The sequence below is a fragment of the Aethalodelphis obliquidens genome, unplaced genomic scaffold (assembly GCF_003676395.1).
Source record: "Aethalodelphis obliquidens isolate GAN/ISIS:26980383/991018 unplaced genomic scaffold, ASM367639v1 scaffold40, whole genome shotgun sequence".
Taxonomy (NCBI): Eukaryota; Metazoa; Chordata; class Mammalia; order Artiodactyla; family Delphinidae; genus Aethalodelphis; species Aethalodelphis obliquidens.
In genome coordinates this window covers 13,746,358-13,766,495 of record NW_020837984.1, presented here as the reverse complement: position 1 = coordinate 13,766,495, position 20,138 = coordinate 13,746,358, and the positions used below count along the sequence as shown (strand labels likewise).

Sequence of the window (20,138 nt, the reverse complement as noted above, 5' to 3'; positions counted from 1 at the left end):
TTAAAGATGATAAAGTTTACTTTACGTTGATTAGAAATTTATTCCATAATAAAAACACATGTGAGCTAAATAATACAGTGTAAATGATAAGGCAATGTATTGAAAATTCAAACAGTCATGATGGAAAGTTTGAAAATATTTCTCTGTCTTCACAGATCAAGTAAACAAAAATATTTAATAAATTTAATCAATATATTCTTATATAAAACTTTTTATTCATCCATGTATACATATTTTCTAACATCCATGAATGATAAGTAAAATTTATTCCTATGTTAGGCCACCAATAAAAATTAATAAATTTAAAAAGTAGAAATTATATAAACCATATTTTCTGAAAAAATGCAATGACTCTAGAAATTGAGAAAAATATAAAAAACCAAAAATCATGTGGAAATTGTGAAATATTTTGTAAATAATTTAATATCAAATCTAAAATTATAAATATAAACTATTTAGAAATTAACAATAATGAGAACAGTACATGTTGGAGCATATGAGATTCAATAAGGAAGAGATTTAGAGTATAATTTATATTCATAATAGCTTTTATTATTAAATGAGAGATAATAAAATATAATGAATTTCAATTCATAAAAAGAGATGAAATAAAAGATAAGCCAAAGGAAGGAATTAATAATAGTAAAAGAATAAAGTAATATATCATAAAACAAAACAATTATACGAAAGAAAACTGATGAATAAATCTAAGAGAGAACCCATTGAGTAATTTGAATGGGGCAATAAGAGACAAAAATACTTTACATGAATGTTGGAAAAGGGATATAACCACAGATACAGAAGAGATTTTGAAAATTAAAAAGGTATGTTATAAAATTAAAATATCAACACACTGGTAATTTCTACCACTTCTCAAGGTGGTAAATACGATAATAACAATAGTCATACAGGATTTTGAGATAACTGTCAAATAACTTCTTTAATAATGGTTTAGGCTTAGTTGGCTTTCCTCTGATATATATTAAACCTTGAACAAACTTACACTTTCTGTATTACTTTAGATATTCCATAGCACATGAAAAGATTGCCAATTCATTTTTCTAAACTTGTGCAATCCTTATTGCAAGCCTGACAAAGACAGTATAAAATGAAACTCTTGAATATTCTTAATATTAAATATTAATAAGTGATATATTTAGGTTTATATTACATCAAATCCAGAAATATAATAAAAGAGCAAACCATGGTGAATAAAATTTATTTCAGGAATTTAAGGTTAGTTTCACATCAGGAAATTTTTTGATTTGAAATTTTCACATAGACAGGGCAAAGGAAATAAAAGAAAGATATAATTATCTTTTGATGACAAAAGGGCATTTAATGAAACTAACATTTCAGATAAAAATGTTTTAATAAACTTGCAGTTGAAGAATCATTCCTTAATATAGTAGATAAAAAACTCTATGAAGTCAATATCCAATAAGGTACATAATTGTGAAACACAAGTTCCATTAAAGTTTGAAAATTTTAGCCAACGTAATAAGATACCCAAGAAGACACACCATATACAAAAATAAACACAAAATGGTTTAAAGACGTAATTAACATAACACCATTAAACTTCTAGAAGAGAACATAGGCAAAACATTCTCAGACACAAATCGTACCAATGTTTTCTATGATCAATCTCCCAAGGTAGATTAAATAAAACCAAAAATAAACAAATGGGACCTAATCAAACTTAAAGGCTTTTGCACACCGAAGAAAACCATCAACAAACTGAAAAGAAAACCTAAGGAATGGGAGAAAATATTTGCAAACGATGCTACTGACAAGGGGTTAATAAGCAAAATATACCAACAGCTCATACAACTCAATATCAAAAAAACAAGCAACCCAAGATAACCGAGAAGTTATACAAGATATAAATATTAGAAAAGAGGACAGAAGTTATCATTAATTATAAATAATATAACCATCTTACTAGAAAACCACTCCAAAATTAACTGGAAAAATATTAGAATTAATATAATGTTTCATTAAAATGATGGAATAAGAAATAAATCTACAAAGCAATAATTTCCCCCAAGCCAGTATTTCTTAACTGTTCGGGGGGCATAGGCCTGTTCTATTGCAAATTACAATCTCCCTGGTTTGCAAATTTTAAAAAATAATTTTATGGAGTTCAATAAAAGCCCATGGATCCCAAATTATAGGTTAATTGCTTTATAGTGAACAATAGTTTAGAAAATACAACAGAAAAAAAATTCATTCACAATGGAAGCAAAACTTTAAAATGTCTAGGAATAAACTTAGTGAACACTGTATGAGACTGAGCTGAAGAAAATATCAAAACCTCATTGGGGGGTATAAAAGAGAAGTGATATATCCTTAAATAAGAAAATCAATATAGTAACAATGTAATGCCATTTTGTTAAGGTTATTCTGTACTTTTCATACAGTTCAAGTGAAAACCCCAGGAATATTTTGGAACATTAAAAAAATTACTTAAAATGCATGTGATAGGGAAAAATACCCACTAAAGACTAGGAGATTTTCACGCAGGATTAGAAGTGAGGAAGGGCTTGTCTTCCAGATGTTAAAACTAATGAAAATAATGTGGTAGTAGCATAAGAACAGACAGAAATGCAGTGCATCAGAATAGAAAACCCAGCAATGGACACAAGTCTATGAAAAAGTTTAACTTTTCAAATTGGTAGTAAAGGATTATCCAGTAAATGGTGTTGGAAAAACTGCCTAAACACTTGGAGAAAAAACATGGATCTTGGCTTCATACCTTATATCGGATTAATTCTAGAAGTAATAAACTAAATGTAAGAAAAAAATTATAAAAAATACTGTAAGTAAAGGTAGTCATGAAAAGGACAATAGCAGCCCGATCACAATTATGAATACTGATGTTAAATTTCTGAATAAAATACAGAAAACAGAATTCAGTTCTATATCAAAATGATAATATATCACAACCAAGTGTAACCAGATACGCATATGGCCCAATTTTAAAATATCTTTTGTAATGCATTTCTCTGTATTAGTAGGTCAAAGGAAAAATATGACTTCAATAGATACCAAAAATGCATTTGATTAAACTGAATATCTATTCCTGTTTTCTTTTAAAGGAAGAGTTGGACTTCCTCGACATGATCTCATTTCCAAATGATGAAACATCTGAAGTATTTTGATTAAGATCAGGAAAAAGATTAACCAAGGGGTTTTTAGGGAATCATGTGCAGTAGTTAACACTAAAATAATTTATTCTATTAGTACTTAAATTAACATTAATCCTTTATTATGCTAATGAGGAAACCTAAAAAACTTGTTACAATTTTTCAATCATTTTGCAAACTGATGAAGTTAAGAAATCTTGAAAGAGCAACATAATATGGTGCAAAGCCCATGAGTTGGACTGAACAGAATCCATAATCAGAATACCAGTTCTGCCATTTTTATTCTTTGATCTTAGCAAGTTATCTAAGCTCTCTGAATCTCAGTGTCCTTATCTGTAGAACTGAAGTAACAGCAGGCTTGCTATAGGCTACCTCTTCTGTGGATTATAATAAAAAGTCTGGACAAAATGAAAAAAGCAAACACAATAAAACTCTGAAAAGTAAAAAATGCAAGTGGATTGGAGAGTTAAAACCTGGAGAAATAACCCATACAAGGATGAATTCCAATTTTTTTTTCTTCATTTCCCTCGTGGCTTTAATCTGAGGGTGGGCCTCAGTCACATGGCAGTAGCCTGGGATGTCGCCTAAAAGCTAAGAAAGCCACCATATTTCTGGCCCTTGGGAAAAGCGGCCCCTGTGGTTCAAAGAATGTGGAGGAAATCCCATTTCTATTTGTCTCTTATGACTCCTGGCTTTGCCCCAGGGGTGGCCTCAGTACAGAACTGCATGCAGCAATGTGGTGACAAAAACTCCAAGAGAAACCCCATTTTTCTTGCTAGAAGACTTGGAGGGCAGGGGCCTCTGAGAAAATCCGTGTGTGGGGAACCCTGGAGAGGAGAGAGCTGGTGAAGGGGATCCCTCTACTTCTGTGTATGAAGCTGTAGAACTCCCAGGCTCATCTCTGAACTGCATACGTGCAGGAGACACCCAAAGCAGCTTAGCAAAGACTTTGAAAACTGAACCAAAATCAAAACCACAGAAGACAAGATAGAACCTGTGATCTGAACCTAGCCAGGGTGATTGCCTACTAAAGCAAACAAACAAACAGACCAACATTCTCTATAGGATTTGAATACGACTCAGACTCTCAACAACATGATATTAAAAACTTGTAGAATATGATCTAAATTTGCTTGACATACAAATCACCTAGAAAATGTGACCCATTCTCAGGAGAGCAGACAATTAAGATGCCAATCCTGAACTATTGGAATTATCAGTTATAATAACTGAAGTTATTATATAATAGGAGTTATAATAACTATAATCTATGAGGTAAAGGTAACACACTTGAATTAAATGGAAGGATAGACGTTCTTGGCAGAGAAATAATAATTTTAAAAAGAACCAAGTAGATATTTTAGGACTGAAAAACACAATATCTATAATAAGAAATTCAGTAGATGAGCTAAACAGCAGAACGGAGATGACAGAGGAAAAGAGTCAGTTAACATGAAGACAGAACAATAGAAACGATCTGGTATAAAGAACAGAAAGAAAACTGCAAAAGAAAAATTGAACAGAACTTCAGGGACATGTGGAATAACATCAAAAGGTCTAACATGTGTGTCACTGGGGTCTCAGAAGGAGAAGGGAAAATGATCAGTGCAGAAAAAATTATTTGAAAAGTAATGGCCACAGATCCACACAATTTGGTGAAAGACATAAATTTCTAGATTCAAGAAGCTCAGCAGAGCCAAAAGAGGAGAAACTCAAAAAACAAACAGAAAAAAAAACAAACAAAAGTGTGTCAGACACATCATAATCAAACTGCTGAGAACTAAAGATAGAGAAAAAAATCTTGACAGCAGTTAATGAAAAATGACACTTTACATATGAAACAATACATCAAATGACCACAAAGACCACATTAGAAACTGAAGTAATAATGGTTATATGGGAATAAATAAATGCTATGTAAAGTGCTTAGCATTTAAAAGACACAAATGGCAGAGGTATCATTAGTCTAATTGTAATTCCTCTACTACATCTCAACACAACGTAATTATTTTCCATTCTGTTTCTTCAACCTTCCCATGGTTTCCCCTGTGTGGATCTGATCCCGAGAACTGAATGCAAATGTACTTTTGATATACCCCAAACCTTTTGCTCTTGTTGAAATGAGAGTCTCTGCTAATTCATGTCTTGTTTTTGAACGAGAGTTTAAAAATTCTGTAAGTCTCCTCAGTTACTACATAGGTAAAATAATGCATCTTTTACTGTCTTATAGGGATATTATGAAGATCAAATGAGACACAGAAAAAAATATAAAAATTCCTGTGACCAACTAAACCACTGAAAGTCATATATTTCAGAAACAGTAGCAGGTTGGAAGTTCTGAAAGTCTAACTCTTTACACCAATCTCATGAGAAACTATTTTAGAGAGAGCTGGCTTGCCTGCGTCTTTCCACAGGCTGACAAGGTTGGGGATGGGTCAGTGAACCATGGTCATGCTTTGCCAGCTGACCCACAGATTAGGTCAAGCAGTCACCACATGAAACTCATTCAGCCTTATACACATATATATATACACACATGCTTTTCATATTCTTTTCCATTATGGTTTATCACAGTATATTGAACATAGTTCCCTGTGCTATACAGTAGGACCTTGTTGTTTATCCATTCTATATATCATAGTTTGCATCTGCTCATCCCAAATCATTCAGCCTTTAGCAAGGTATTTCTGGCTGTTGTTCGATGCAAATTCATCTCTTAATTATTAAATGCTGCTTCCAGCAAAGTAGAGATTCCAATCCCAGTCTTCTCCTTGGCATGGGATACTAGGAGTAGTGAAGTTAAGGTGCAAAAAACTAGATTCAAAGTAGGATTCAGATGACTAATTTGAGCTAGCATAACCAAAATGGGTCTGAAAGACTCGATGTTCTACTAGTGTTTATAAATCTGTGACTTCCCTCCACCCCTCCAACTTCCCAGAGGCTGTGAGCAGTGGCACACAACATATCCACAGGGGATGTGTGAACTTGGTCTCTTGCCAAACTCTTAGGTGCAGAGCGAGTGGACTCAGCATGAAGCAGCACTACGCAGCCTTGGGTTGTAGGAGGATGTGAAGAATGGGTGAGAGAGGAGTTTTCTCTGAAGAAAAGACATCTCTGCAAATTATGACTCAGATATTATCATATATAAAGACTGAGAGAGATTAGGAGTCTTGCATAGAGTCCATAGGCTAGAGACATTGTCTCAGAGCTTCTTAAAATCCTTGACCCTATAGGAGAGGGGTGAGGACATTGTTAACTGCTCAGAGAGAAAGGATGGAAAGGATGATTCAATATATTAAAAATAGCCAGACTTCCTCTGTCTGACTCTCAAAGAGAACCACGGTAGGACGTTGAGACTCGATCAAGAGTGAAAAGATTTAGATATAGCTGTCGTTATTGCCTGTTTCATAGAGATCCTTATGAGGATAATTATGAGAAAATTACGACAATAAATATTACAGAAATTATGACACACAGTTGGATGGGCCATAAACCTTCTTCTTGTACAAATTTTTCTTGCTCGTGATTTTAGGATCATTATGAAGCAGCTTGGAAAAGATCGTGTACCAATATTTTGATAACCTGTATTATAAGTTCTGTGATGTCTTTTTTCTTGCATCTCTTTTCTACCTTAATGCAGGTCACTTCTAAGGAATCTATGTAGCTTGCATTTGAATGACTTGAATATACTTTAGTTCCACTCTGATTTGACACAAAGAAGCACTAATAGGTCTCAGGTATTGCCTGTTTTATGAGCCTGAAGTCCACTGTAAGAAGAAACCCAATATCAAGAATTTGAAACAAATTAACTTGTGTGGAAGGAATGTAAAGAAAACGTTGGGTGGCTTGGCCAGAGCACTGTTAGAACAGCGTGTTGAATTGTAAAAAAAATTTTTGATGTTCTGTTTCAACTTTCAGTAGCAAATAAATGTGTGTATAGAGGATCTTAAAAAAAAATCCTTGGCCAATACTGAAGGGAAATCACACAGGCTTCTTGGGCTTCATGAGTCTCTGTTTAACAGCAGGTGGAGTGGAATGTGCAGCCTCCATCTAGAGTAGATGCTGCTTGTATCCTTAGGAACATGACAAGGCATCAGATTCTCCTTCTGTTAATAAGGAATAAGAAACCCTTGTTTTTAAATGGGGTTTCAGTGCATCTCAAATGGCATGCATGCATATAATAGATACTGCTGAAGGAGTAACAGGATTTGAAAACTTCCATACGGTACAGAGTGCTTTTTTTTTGTTACAGATGGGGAACAAAGACATGGAAAAAATGGGGACTAGCTCAGATGTGCTGTGTGAGTGCCAATTCCAGAAAACCTTACTCCATCCTGTTAGCCCTATTCTCATTTCTAGAAGAATCGCACAGAATAAAGTCTTCCTGCCCTTCCTGTACTTCCCGTTCTTCCCTTCCTTTCCCCAACATGTCCACGTAAGTCGGCCCATAGTCCCACGTGTGCCCCGCCCTGGGGCCTCTCTCATGTGGACCACACCACTTTTTAAAAAGTGGACAAAGCATCATTAACGCAGGAAAAGTGTCATCTCCAATATACCATCCTAGCCGTGAATAAATGACGTGTCTCTGTTACTGCTAATTTTCATCTGCAAGTGGTAAAACCCCAACTAATGTTTTTGTTAAGCTAGGTCTAACTAATCCTTTTCTGTCAACAACATTTTCCCATACCTGATTCCAATTTCTTTTAATTTTGTAGTGCCATAAACCCTCCCTTTCTATTCACTGCCTTAGTCATTATGGATGATAATATTTCAAGTTCTTCCTTCTCTCATAGCACACTTATTATATCTTTGAACACTTAATCCACAAAATAAATCTAATTTAAATAAAAGAAAATATATTCCCTCAAGAATTTGGTTTGCTAACACCTTGCTCCAAGTTAGCAGACTGAGTCACCAATCAAAGGTAAGATTTACCTTAATGTGATTTAGTCATTTATAAAATTTCACTGACATAAGGAAATTCTATCAAAGTCATCGCAGAGTAAATTAACAGATGGGTCAATGCGCAAAGTTCAAGGCATAAGTCAAAGGAGAGAACAATTCAATTAAAATCACTGCCAGGTCAAAGCTGGCAGTGGGGCACAAATACCAGGACTACTCAAGAAAAGATGGGTTTTGTAATGACAGGGGTGGGGAGCGTCCTTACCTGTCTTCTGTTAGCTTCATTAGGGTTGTTCCTTGAGTAGAGAAGACAATAAAGGACATTCTTAGCTGTGGACTGGAAAGGAAAAGCAATTCTATTAGGGCAGAAAGAGAGACTGTGGAATGCCATTCCCTTCTAGGCTTCCCCCCCTTCTTCTCTTTATATTACGGCTGCCAGAGCTGCCAACCTTCAACCCAAAGGGCACCTTCACAGCTGGTGTTGCAAGTAGTCAGCCAGCAGCTGACTTGAAGCTGTGGACCAAAGAGAAGACCCACTTTGTCCTCCTGGAGGCTGCTTCTGATTTGACCACCACTCAGCGAGTGTGGGTCGCAAGTAAGAAAGCTAAGATTCATCACTTTCCTCTGCTCTGTCTGAAGTGTGCCCCTAGAAGACTGGTTTGCATGCTGTCTATACAAATCAGGATCCCAACGGACAACATTTGATAGTGCCTCCACTGCAGTCTGGTGTATCCTCTACTGACCAGGGTGTCTCAGGCAATGGCAGCTTGATGCCATTAAGATTATACAGTTCATTTTACTCTGAAAGTAGGATCACCATCAACTTCTAATTTCTATTTGGCTTCCCAAGGAGATTACCCTATAAGGAAAGCATGTGCTGATGGGTCACAAGACTATCTATTCTACTTGGTAGTTAAACTTCTCATGATTAATGAATACATCGGCATGGTTTTTATATGGCAGTACTTGGGAGCTTTTCCAATGTGAAATCCACACTCTGAGTGATAGATCACCTCTCAGCTGAGGACAAACATGTTTTTCGGTCTGCAAGATAGACTGTCAGACTACAGTGGATTCACCACTGGAATGCTATCCTTTGGGGCTCTCTCTAAGTAGCCAGATGGTTCACCCTTCGTAGCATCAACCTAGTTCTTCATGATGCAGTAACCTCCCATACCTGACCTGGCCCCAAATCTTATATTTCCCACTTCCTAAAATGTTTCCCCAAACCTTCCCCCTTTTCCTGACAATAGTCATTGTTTCCTAGCTGGTGACCTTGCCTATCATCACTCCTTGCTCCAATTCATTCCTCACACTGCTTCCAGGATTATTTTCCTAAAATATAAATCAGATCTTGTCATTCATCTGCTACCAAACCTCCAATGGCTCCTAATGCATCCAAGATAAAGTCTACATCCATTACCGTATGTCTGATGCACCTTCGGAAAACCTTTAGCATGATGTGTAATACTTGGTAGGAGCCCAAGCAACACCTGGTGAATTGAAATTGGCCTTTTGAAAAAGACCTGGGTTCCCTATCCATGGCAACATGCTGCCTTTCACTACCTCACTAGTGCTGGGCCAGGAGGACACCACATCAGAAATGATAATAAAAATCATAATTATCATGATAATGTAATAATGGCCAACCCTTTCAAGTACTTGTTATGTGCCAAGCACTACTGTAAGTGATTTGCATGTATTATTTCATTAAACTTGTAACAACTTTATGAGATCATTACTATTATTATTCCTACTTTCCACGAAAGGAAATTGAGACCCTGAAAGATAAAATAATTTTCCCAAAGTCACACAGTGGGAGAGTGGTAGACCTAGGGCTTAAAACCAAGCATTCTGATTCTAGAACTTGGGCTCTTAACCACTATGTTATACTGCCTCCCTTATACAGAGTTAAGCTCTGGAAAGAATGAATTTGAAATGCAGGAAATGTAGGTCTCCAAGGGGTAATTGGTATATGAATCTGGGCTGCAGACATAATTTGGGAGTTCTCAGCATACTGATGTGAGTAAAATTGTTCAGAGTATCAGCAGGGAGAAGGGAAGGGAGCCAAACCAGAACCAAAACCAACATTTAAAGGCCTGGCTCCGGGCAGGGGATGAAAGGAGAGCCAGAAGCCAGCGGAGAAGAGAATTTTAAGGAGAGATAAATCTGAATCCAATGAAACTCCTCTATCCAGCAGAACAAGCACTGCATGGCTCTCAATGGAGTTGTCCTCTAGGGCATCACTTAGGGAATTTGGTGAGAGCAAGCAGGTCGAGGGTGCGGATGAAGGCCAGGTGGGAGTGGGTTAAGGAATGAATGAGAAGTAAGGATATGGAGATGGTGAGTCTTTAAAGATATTTGAGTGAGAAACTGGTAAAGAATTAAGGTAGCATCTATAGGAAGACATGATCAGGAAATTCATTGTTTTTTTTTTCAGATAAGGTTATGTCTATTGATAGCGGAAATGGAGCCAGAGGAAAGGTAGAGAAAAAGACAAGAGAGAAACAAAGACCTGGGGGATATTGGAGACAACGGGATAAAATGGACTAAAATGGAAGGACAGGATTTAAATAGGAGGGATGCTTGAATCTCAGAGACTATGGGAAGGGCATGCATCCATCTTTTAAGAGGAGGATTGGAATAGGAGGTAATCCCTTGCTTGCTGTTCTCTGGGCTCTTGGTGAAATAGGAGGTGAAGTTCTTTGCTGAGAGTGATGGGTGTGAGGTTCAGGTTGGGGGCTTCAAGAAAAAGGTGAAAAGTTATATTACTGATTGAGCAGGTATCGCGTGTCAGGCACTACTATCGGCCCTGGGGCTGAAGCAGGCAACAAAAGACAGACCCTCCTCTTGGAGTTTGCGTGGCAGCAGTGTCTTGGTGCGACACTTTGAGGAGGGTCCAGAGCCAAAGAGGGCCAGAGGAGACAATTAAAGGAAAGTGCCTCGTGGTCTAGATGAAGCCATGTCAACTGCTCTGGTCCTTAGTTTCTTTGTCTATAAAACGAGGAGGACTGACTTAGTTCCCCCAACTCCTACCTCTACCGTCTTTGAATCTAAAATAGCAAAGTGTCTGGAGTTTCTGAAGGAACTGGGGAAGAGAAGTGTCACATGCTCACTCTTAGCCAGGTGCTGGGCTAGTTGCTTTGCACACGTTTTCTCATAAAATTTTCACATGCAAACTAGGGTTCAACCAAGGTAAGTAAATTGCTATGGTTGCCCAATGGAACTTGGATGAAAATCCACATCTGCCTAACTTCGAAGCCTTTTCCAGGAGACTCCTCTGCTTTAGAGGGAACAGAAAACCATTAGAGGAAAGACAGACATAGCAGACACTCTCAAGTGTCTGGAGGCAGATTTGTGTTATATCACTCCAGATGGATGAGAGTGTAGGAAAGGACATTATGGGTCAATGACAAAAAAGACTCCTATGGAAACTGGAATTATCCAACTATTGGGTTGTTTGCCTCAAAAGGCAACAGTTTCTCACCAGAGCTATTCAAGTTGGGGGTTAGTGAATGCCTCGGAGGATAGCTTGGGAAGTTGTTCCTTTCAGTTCTAAGCTTGTACAATTCTCTTAACTTTGCTTTTAATACCATCCACGTATTTGCTTCTCTTCTTTTCCTCTACTTTTCCCGCCTGTCTCCTCCCAGACTCTGTTTTCTCCCTTCATCTGGGTGTAGATGCTTCCTGCTGTAGTTTCCAATTTATGGCATAACAGAGAGGACACCTCTTAACCCCCTCCCTCCAATCAAGTGGTGGGTACATGTTGAGACCATTGAGTGAATTTGCAGGGAACACATCTGTCATGACCCTGGTCTCAGAGGACAACTTGTCTTCTGAGATTAAAAAAAAAAACATATTCAAAGAGGAAGTATATGGTTACTCACATCAGCTGGAAGACTCTACAGAGACCATCAAGCAGGGTTGGAGCTGCTTTCAAATTTACAATGATCAGAACAATTTCACCAAAGACCTTGACAACTGGCTTCGAGCAGATCCGTTAATGCTATCACCATTGTGTTGTCCTTTGGAGGTTGCACACAAGGAGGGTGAAATGACCTCATTTCTTTTACTAGTGGGTGTCTATACTTATTGGAAAGTAGGACCTCCAAGGCCCCTGCAATGTGTATAGTGACAATGTTCAAAACTGCATTGTCCTTCCTTGGAAAGTGGTGTCAAGAATGCTCAGAGGATTCTACCTGATAAGGCATATAGCCAGGCTGGCCAACCACGGCGGTTTGCCCAGGACTGAGGAGAGTTCCCAAGATGTGAAACTTTCAGTGCTAAAACCAGGAAAGTCCTGGGCAAACTGGGATGAGTTGGTTACCTTACACCCTGCAGCCTCTACACACGGGTCCAGCCAGAATGAGCCAATTGCCCCAGCATGATGCACCGTGAAAGAAAATGTTAACGATCCTTCTAGAAGGATATTATTTGACAAGAGAGGGAGAAAGTTAAAATGTTGGTCTTATAACCTAATCAGGGTCCTCTTGAAAACACGAAGCCAAAAGTTATTCTAATATGTGGCAAAGATGAAAACAAAGTCAAATCTCCGTTATAAGATCTGAGAGTCTACCTTCGTCAAAAAGCATCCCCAAAGTGGTCAGTCATTAGTAGAATAGCAAACATGCTGGTTGTACTCATGACAGAGAACTACTCATTATGTTTCTCACCTGATGAATTTATGAGCCAACTGTTCCACGAAGTAATAGATTTCATTCCAGTGGTGCAGCACACTTCCTGATCTAGGAAAATAAAACAGATGTGACTTAATCAGGTGTTCATTTGTCTTTACCTTGTGTCATACAGTCTATCACTTTACTTTTGACCTAGCCTCTAACTGGGCTTATTATCTGAAATTTCCATAACTTTGGAAATTATTTAAAAGGATGCTTTATGTTAGAATTCTGAGAAATTTTGGTAAAGAACTTCCTTCACTCCTTCCCACCCCATTCCACACACTCATACGCTAAAAACAAAACAAAACAAAACAAAAAACCCTGGGCCCAACCAGATTCACAGTTTAGTTTCAAATCTTTAAGAAACAGTTATTTTTGTGCTCTTTAAATGATTGCTTTGATTACAGAAGAAAAATGATTCCAATTCATTTAAATGAAATTAGCACAAACTAGATGCCCAAATAGACAAAGATAAACAAATCCCCCTCCTCAAAAAAGAAGAGTCCAAATTCATTGGTAAATATAGATTCAAAAATCTGTAAATAAAATATTAGCAAAATGAATCCAGCAGGAATCCAAAAGAATACTAATCAATTAATTGGTATTTATTTCAGGAATGTATTGAAAGTTCAACATTTAAGGATATCTAATGTAACTAGTCATACTAATAAATAAAAGAAGAAAAATGATACAGCCTTTTTTTAATAAAAAGGGGGAAACTTTACTGAAAAAAGAGGGAAACTTTCTCTAAGACAGATGGGATCATAGCATTTTAGATTTGGAAGGGGGCTTCTTTATTTCCCAAGGTTGACTTCTGTTTCACTGATACGACTTACTACTGCTTCAGTTCAGCTTCTAAGTATTCTTCCTAGTGCTCATACTTCAATCTGTTGCATTGACTTCACAGTAGGTTTTTCTATTCTAACCCACTCTTCTGTAGCTTTGATGTTCTTTCCTTTTACTTAAGGATCTGTTTCAGCTGAGCCTTGCATTTCTGCCTGTCATTCTAATAATTCATGAGGTTAGAGTTTGCTCCTTTGACTCTGACATTTTGTACTGCAAACATTTTCCACTGTTTTCAGATTACTTTTATTTTTTATGCACTCATTTATCTTAATTTTAACTTCTAGAGAGTTATTATTATTTTGTCTTTGTTTCAGACTATTTTATAGATATTTAAGATGAATTTGGGCAAAGTAGACTTTAGGCCTTCCGTTTCAGGATGCAATATCTTTAGGAATTCTCATTCTGGTTGAGTGTATTCCATCTCTATGAGGAAAATTTATTTTCTTCTGCCCCATATCCAGAAATGATATGTCTGTCTGACCTGAGCAGAAGTGATACAATATGTTATGGTCATGTGCTGAAAGATTCCATATCATAAGGATATCTCATGTTCCTCAAGTTAATCTATAACTTCAATTCTAGGAAAAATTCTGAAAGGAAGTTTTGTTAAACTCAAAAACGGACTCCAAAAATGAAATGAAGACTACAGTTCTAAAAGTCATCAAGGCAATAATGAAAAAGAACAAAGTTGGAAAGTTTGCCCTATCACATATAGTGGCCCTATGTGTATGATACAGAACAGCAGAAGGAATGGAGTGAAATGGAGAGCCCACACCTTGATGTATGTGAGGTCTCTCTATACAGTGAAAGTGGTGCTTCAAACTGGGGGGAGAGAATGAACCCTTCCATAAGTGGTGCTGTGACAAGGGATTTGTAGTTGGAAACAACCAATCAGATCACTATCTCATACCAAATGTCACCCTGGATGTATTAAAACCTAATGGGAAAAACACAACTTTCAATCCATTGAGTGAATTATAGAAGGAGATTTTTATGTCATCCTGTTAGTGAAGGGTTTCTTCAACCAGATACAAAAAGTAGGAATTGCTTTTTAAGAAAAGAATAATTTTGACTATCTGAAGGGTCTAAAATTCTGGGTGACAAAAGATACCATAAACAAAGACAAGAAGAGAGGGAGGGGGACTTCCCTGGTGGCCCAGTGGTTAAGAATCCGCCTTCCAGTACAGGGGACGCGGGTTCGATCCCTCATGGGGGAACTAACATCCCACATGCCGCGGGGCAACTGAGCCTCTCTAGTGCACTGCCACTAGAGAGAAGCCCGCGCAGCCACAATGAAAGATCCTGCATGCCGCAACTAAGACTCGACACAGCCAAATAAAACAAAAATTAAAAAAAAAAAAAAAAAGAAAAGGAGTGAGAGAAGATGTCTGCAACAAATAAAAAAGGCAAAAGATTACTGTCCGGGATATGTAAATAGGTGGTACAAGTAAATATTAATAAGGCAAACTATAGAAAAATAGACAAAGGTTCAGAACAGGCAATCCCCTGAAGGATGGTAAGTCAGCATTTGAAAAAACATTCAGCTCTTCTGATAAATATAGAAATGCTTTTTTAAACAATTGTTTGGGGAAGAGCAAGCAGTTTCAGGGGGCAGCAGCATAAAGCCCACAGGATAGAGGGCTGAGGAGTTGGGGAGTTGGGGAAACGGATCAGGGAGAGAAGGGGGCAGGGGCTCTTTTATAAAAAATAAACCTTTTCCAATAAACTTTTCTATTCCAGTTTCTCAGCCTTTATACATTTCATCTGCTTGGGACACACAATGTCCACACTGGCAAACTCCTACTCATTCTGTAAGACTCAACTTGGTCTCTGCCTGTTGCCTTTGACCAACACAGATGGGGTTCGTTGCTCCTGCCCCAGGCTCTCAGGGCACCGTGTACATCTCTCAGTCACCATCCTCTGATACTGGATTGCAATCACTTTTTTTTCCAGCTCCCCTTGTGAGGGTCTTAAGGATATTTGCCTCTCCAGGATCTACCTGTTTGTTGGATGGAAGGAAAGAAGAGCGTGGGGAGACGTCTCTATTGCTCATGGATGTCTCCTGATCTTTTGCCAGCTGGACAGCACCTCTTCCGGTCTCGTCTGGATGAACAGCCTGGGCCTGAGGCTCAGACGGCTCCAGCCAATTCCTGTGATCCTATGTGAACCCGAGGAACCTTCCCAGAAGAGTCAAGGATTCTAGAGCACAGCTCCTTGGTGAACGGGCCTACCTAATCATCAACAGTAGATGTCTGGGCTTAATGCGAGCTGGGGGGTCTCCCCCAAAGCTCACCAGAACAGCATATCCCAGCCCTGCGCTTTTAAAGCTTTGGGAAGCCTTTTATTAGAATCCCAGCCATCCTCCTGGACAAACTTCCGTTGTATATTTCAAATCTCAAAGACTGGTCCTGGCTCCTCTTCTTCAGCTATGGGGTAGATGCTCTGGCTGGCGATCCTAGTGAGGGTCTGGCAGATCTGGCCCAATGCTGTATAGGTGCTTCAGACGAGGCACTGTGTGACTGCTACTCCAGTTATAATTCTACAACTCCTTTCCACTGGAAGCAAGAGACTTCCTTGAACACGGATTGTCTGTGCCCACTTCTGAAATACAATTCTGTGTTTTGGCCCATATCACCGAAACAAGTACCATCTGAAATTTTGGGTCCTGAGGGGTAGGGTAAGACACCTATGATTAGGGAGGAATCCCCACAGCTCCTCTATTCCATGGTTGATTTTCTCATTGGTAGAGAAGTCCTGTAGTGTGGGAATTAAACTGGGAGGGGAGGCAAAGTATAGGTAAAACAGGGACTTGAACTAGAACTGGGGGTCTGTTTTTGGCTGTCTGCTAAAGGAGCAGGGGTTTCGAGTAAATCCTTTTTGAGTTTATTTCTTTGTTTTCAAGGATTGGCCGCAAATCATTTGCGTTCCTTTACTTATTAAAAAGGGTCACCCAATGTTAATTTACATTTTCTTTGGGCTTAAAACATTTCATTTTCACTATTCTTCTGTCTGACTGACATGTAAAATTCAGACAATATTAGTATTCATCTGATTTCTTGATGCTAGATATAGGGAAAGATCCAAGAAATATCCTGGAGTGTTAAGAAAAGTCTAAAGCTATCTGGAACACTTTCTTGCCGACTGACAGGTGCTCTCTTTTCTCAGGAAGAAAATAAAATGAGGCCCTTAAGATAAAATGAGAGCGAAGGAGATACTGACAGGTTTGCTTCTCCCATCCCAGCTCTACTGATAATTGTCCTGTTACTGTTGAGGTTTGTTGTTTCATATTTACACATGACCATTCTTTACACAATTATATAAGCCTGGACCAAAATATACCCTCTTTGTGACATGCTTGAGATGGACTTAGCTTATTCCCTCAAGCACTGAGGGTAAACATAACCTTCTAAGATTCTGGGAACAAAACTGGTTTCGTCTTCTCTTGGGTTACCATGGGACCCCAAGGGGCCTCAGCTATGAAAGTGGCAGAGGAATATGGGGTTATGTAGACCTGCACCTTGGAATCCTTTAGTCCTCATGACTGAGCTTCTTAACCTACACATGCACGTTCTGTCCTACCCCCAAATCAGATCACCTCTTAGAGAAGAAAAGAGTCCCATGGCAGCTGTTTCTGGTTTTAGCATGGAGGTGAGCATGTTGGATGTCCCCAGGAGCAAGGGTTTTGCCTGACTTGTGCCATGGTCCTCTCCCCTGCCTCACCACCACCCATTGACCACAGATGGACTCCTACTAACTACTTCATCCATGGGGGATCTGGAAACTACCCACTAAGACTTGAACCAGACTCCTGCCCTTCTCTCATGGGGATAGATATGCTGGGTCTTTAATTTTGTTTGGACTTTCTGTTAAAACGTGCGTGTCTTACCCACACTTTGCCTTGTAAACTGATTTTCTGGTTTGGGATCGGATCTAGTAGCTACTCCCAGAATAATCAACCCAGGATGGTGTGTCCATGTTCAGACCTTGGCTTCTTTTCAACCCTGAGGACCTAAGTGAACTCCTGGTCATAGCCGGGAGAAGTAGGGTGTTGGGTGGGGAAGGGGCAGCTTCTCTCCACCTTATAATGTGTAAAATATCTCATGTATCATGCCAACCTGTTTAAGAATTACTGATCTTAAAATCCCAGCTATGGAGCCCCAATGTTCTCCTTAGTAATGGCTCACCCAGCCATTGTTACCAAAGCCCCAGGGTGGAAATAAAAACTCCTTCCTAGTCCAAATATAAGTATTACTGGGAAAGATTCCATTGAACTCTGCTGTGGGTTGTTTTGTCTTGTTTTGTTTTTAAAATTGCTTTTAACACACAATTGCTGACTAACTATAGTCAAAGAGTTGAAATATCCATGTTTTAGAAGTCAGTGGACGTGAAATGTCCCAGATATTTGACTCAATTAAATCCTAACTCAAATGCAGTTCTAGCCCCTGAAGATTTCCATGGGCCAACTGGGTATCAAGATGGCGTGCAGGATTCAGGCTCTTCTTGGTATTTCATGCCTTGGTTCCACAAGTATAAATCTCAGACAAATTTGGTATTCAAGTAGCCTCCCAGGAATTCTGCTTCATTACAGCCCTCCAGAGTTCTATGCTTAAAGATTCACTCAATACACCCGGGTCCACTCAAAATCGGAGTCAACCCCTCTTCACACCACCTCCCGACTCGGCTTTGAGAAGGGCTCCCCAGACCATCAGGAGGCAAAGCCACCAGTCCCATGAGAAGGTGACAGCTGGAGCAGCTCCAGAGTTCCTCAGCTAGTTTTGTTTTTCTACGCCCTCTCCAGCATCTGGAACATGATAAGAAGTCAATACCTTTTGTGACAGTGCATTCACCGTGTCCCCAGGGAGGGGTTTTGCGTGGAACCTCGCGCGGCCCTCGGATGATTGCTCAGTTATTTCCAAGGGTTTGATATGCAAAGAGTAAGAGCAAAGTAAGAACCCTGAGTCTCATTTTGATTCGTTTCTGAAACACATTCTTTTGTGTTTATGTGAGTTTCCAAACCTCCCTGTGGTTAAGTTCCTTAGAAAACACATGCTCTTTCCACTAACCACAGATACAACCAGTCAGAAAGAATCAAGTGGGCCAAATTGAGTTAGAATTGTCCCTCCTCACCCTTTGCACATGGGTTAGGGGAAAACGAAAGGGGACAAAAGAGCTTGCAGTTGGAGCCATCACCCAGGAGTCTTTTAATTCTGGAAGAGCAGAGTCGCGGTAAGCATGGAAATGATAAAACTGTCAGGTCCTGCTTTTCCTTAGCCCCACCCGGCTGAAGTCATTCATGTCCTTAGTGACCCACCCAGGTCCCCAGCTAATCCTGGGAAGGTATGGCAGCCTCAGGCGCAACTAAGCAGGACCAGCAATTAGTTCTGGCCCCATGTTCATCTGTATCCCCCCTCCTCACCTCCATCCCACTCCCCCTCTTCTTCCTTGGCCCTTCTCTCCTTCCTCCTAGCCTCCCCTGCACCCTAACTGGCTGGAGCCCGAAAGCCAGCCCAGACCTTCAGCCCTTGTCCTCCTATGATTGACTGGGGTCATGGCCAAGCCTCCCTCCTGCTCAAAAAGCTTGACCTCGACGCTTGCCTCCACTCCAGTTTCGTCAGATACCAGTGCAGACCCAAAGCAAGCCACTGAGCACTGTACTTTGAGTAGATGGGCTACCCACCCTGCTCCTGTCTGCATCTGGAGACCCCAGCCCCGCCGTACTGATGCGTGAGGAATTTCCCCTTTAGTCCATCTCACTGATGGCTACGACAACAATGACTTTCAAGCTGTGGAATGCAACCTATTAGTGATTTGGGAAATCAGTTTGGTGGGATGTTGCCAACAGTTAATAAAAATGAAATAGAATAGAAACATCAGACATATAGCATACCATAGCAGAAAGTCATGCTACGTGAAACATTTAGTCAACTATGTGTAAGTAGTGCACATACACTGTGTTAAGATGTAAACTGTATTTTTCTTGTCAAGGATCAAAAAGATATTAGAGCAAAACATGTACTCCTTTCACCTCCACCAGTTTGCCTTTTCTAACGCGCGCCCGCGCACTCACGCACCAGGAAAAGCCTAAAGACATTTTCTCACATCAAGTATTGGTACTTTTGGTGCAAAGTCAACACAAAACTGTTGTTGTTGCTGTTGTTACGAGAACAGAAAACTGGTTAGCTGTCCAAAAGGTATTTCCCATAATTGAAACACACACCAAGATGTGGTAAAGGAGGGCCACCAGTCAAAGCCACCAATGCGATCGGTGGATGACCACCAGGTGACCATGACAAGACAAGGGATGGTACTGTGGCTGCCAGAAGACTCAGAGGCCCCCTTCACGTGCAGGCCACAAGGACACAATAAGCCCCCCTCAAACACAGAGCCATAGGAGTGAGAGAAGTGGGGGCAGGGCAAGACTGAAAAGATTGAAATTTACTGAGTGTTTAAATTCTTGCACTGGGCTAGGATTTCCCATTTGGAAGAAAGGTGCCTCCTCTCCTCACTACACCTGCACCCAGCAGGAGGGTCTTTTGAAGATAAGCAAAGCAGCTTCAAGTTA

At 39.4% G+C, this 20,138-nt stretch overlaps 1 protein-coding gene and 1 long non-coding RNA gene across 6 annotated transcripts in view; one reads left to right on the top strand and one right to left on the bottom strand.

Annotated features, from left to right (window-relative positions):
• LOC113633607 (uncharacterized) overlaps positions 1–16,540 on the top strand; it is a 67,116-nt gene extending 50,576 nt beyond the window's left edge. Inside the window, exons 7-8 of the long non-coding RNA XR_003438269.1 lie at positions 7,402–7,450; positions 15,530–16,540. This is a non-coding gene — a long non-coding RNA (uncharacterized LOC113633607). The remainder of the gene's footprint in view (positions 1–7,401; positions 7,451–15,529) is intronic.
• Positions 1–20,138, bottom strand: part of ANTXR1 (ANTXR cell adhesion molecule 1) — a 246,335-nt gene that overhangs the window by 207,086 nt on the left and 19,111 nt on the right. For all 5 annotated transcript variants that reach the window (XM_027131889.1, XM_027131885.1, XM_027131886.1 and 2 more), the window contains exons 2-3: positions 12,725–12,796; positions 8,317–8,388 (exon numbers count right to left, since the gene is read on the bottom strand). In XM_027131889.1, the coding sequence (XP_026987690.1) occupies positions 8,317–8,388; positions 12,725–12,796 (144 nt within the window). The remainder of the gene's footprint in view (positions 1–8,316; positions 8,389–12,724; positions 12,797–20,138) is intronic.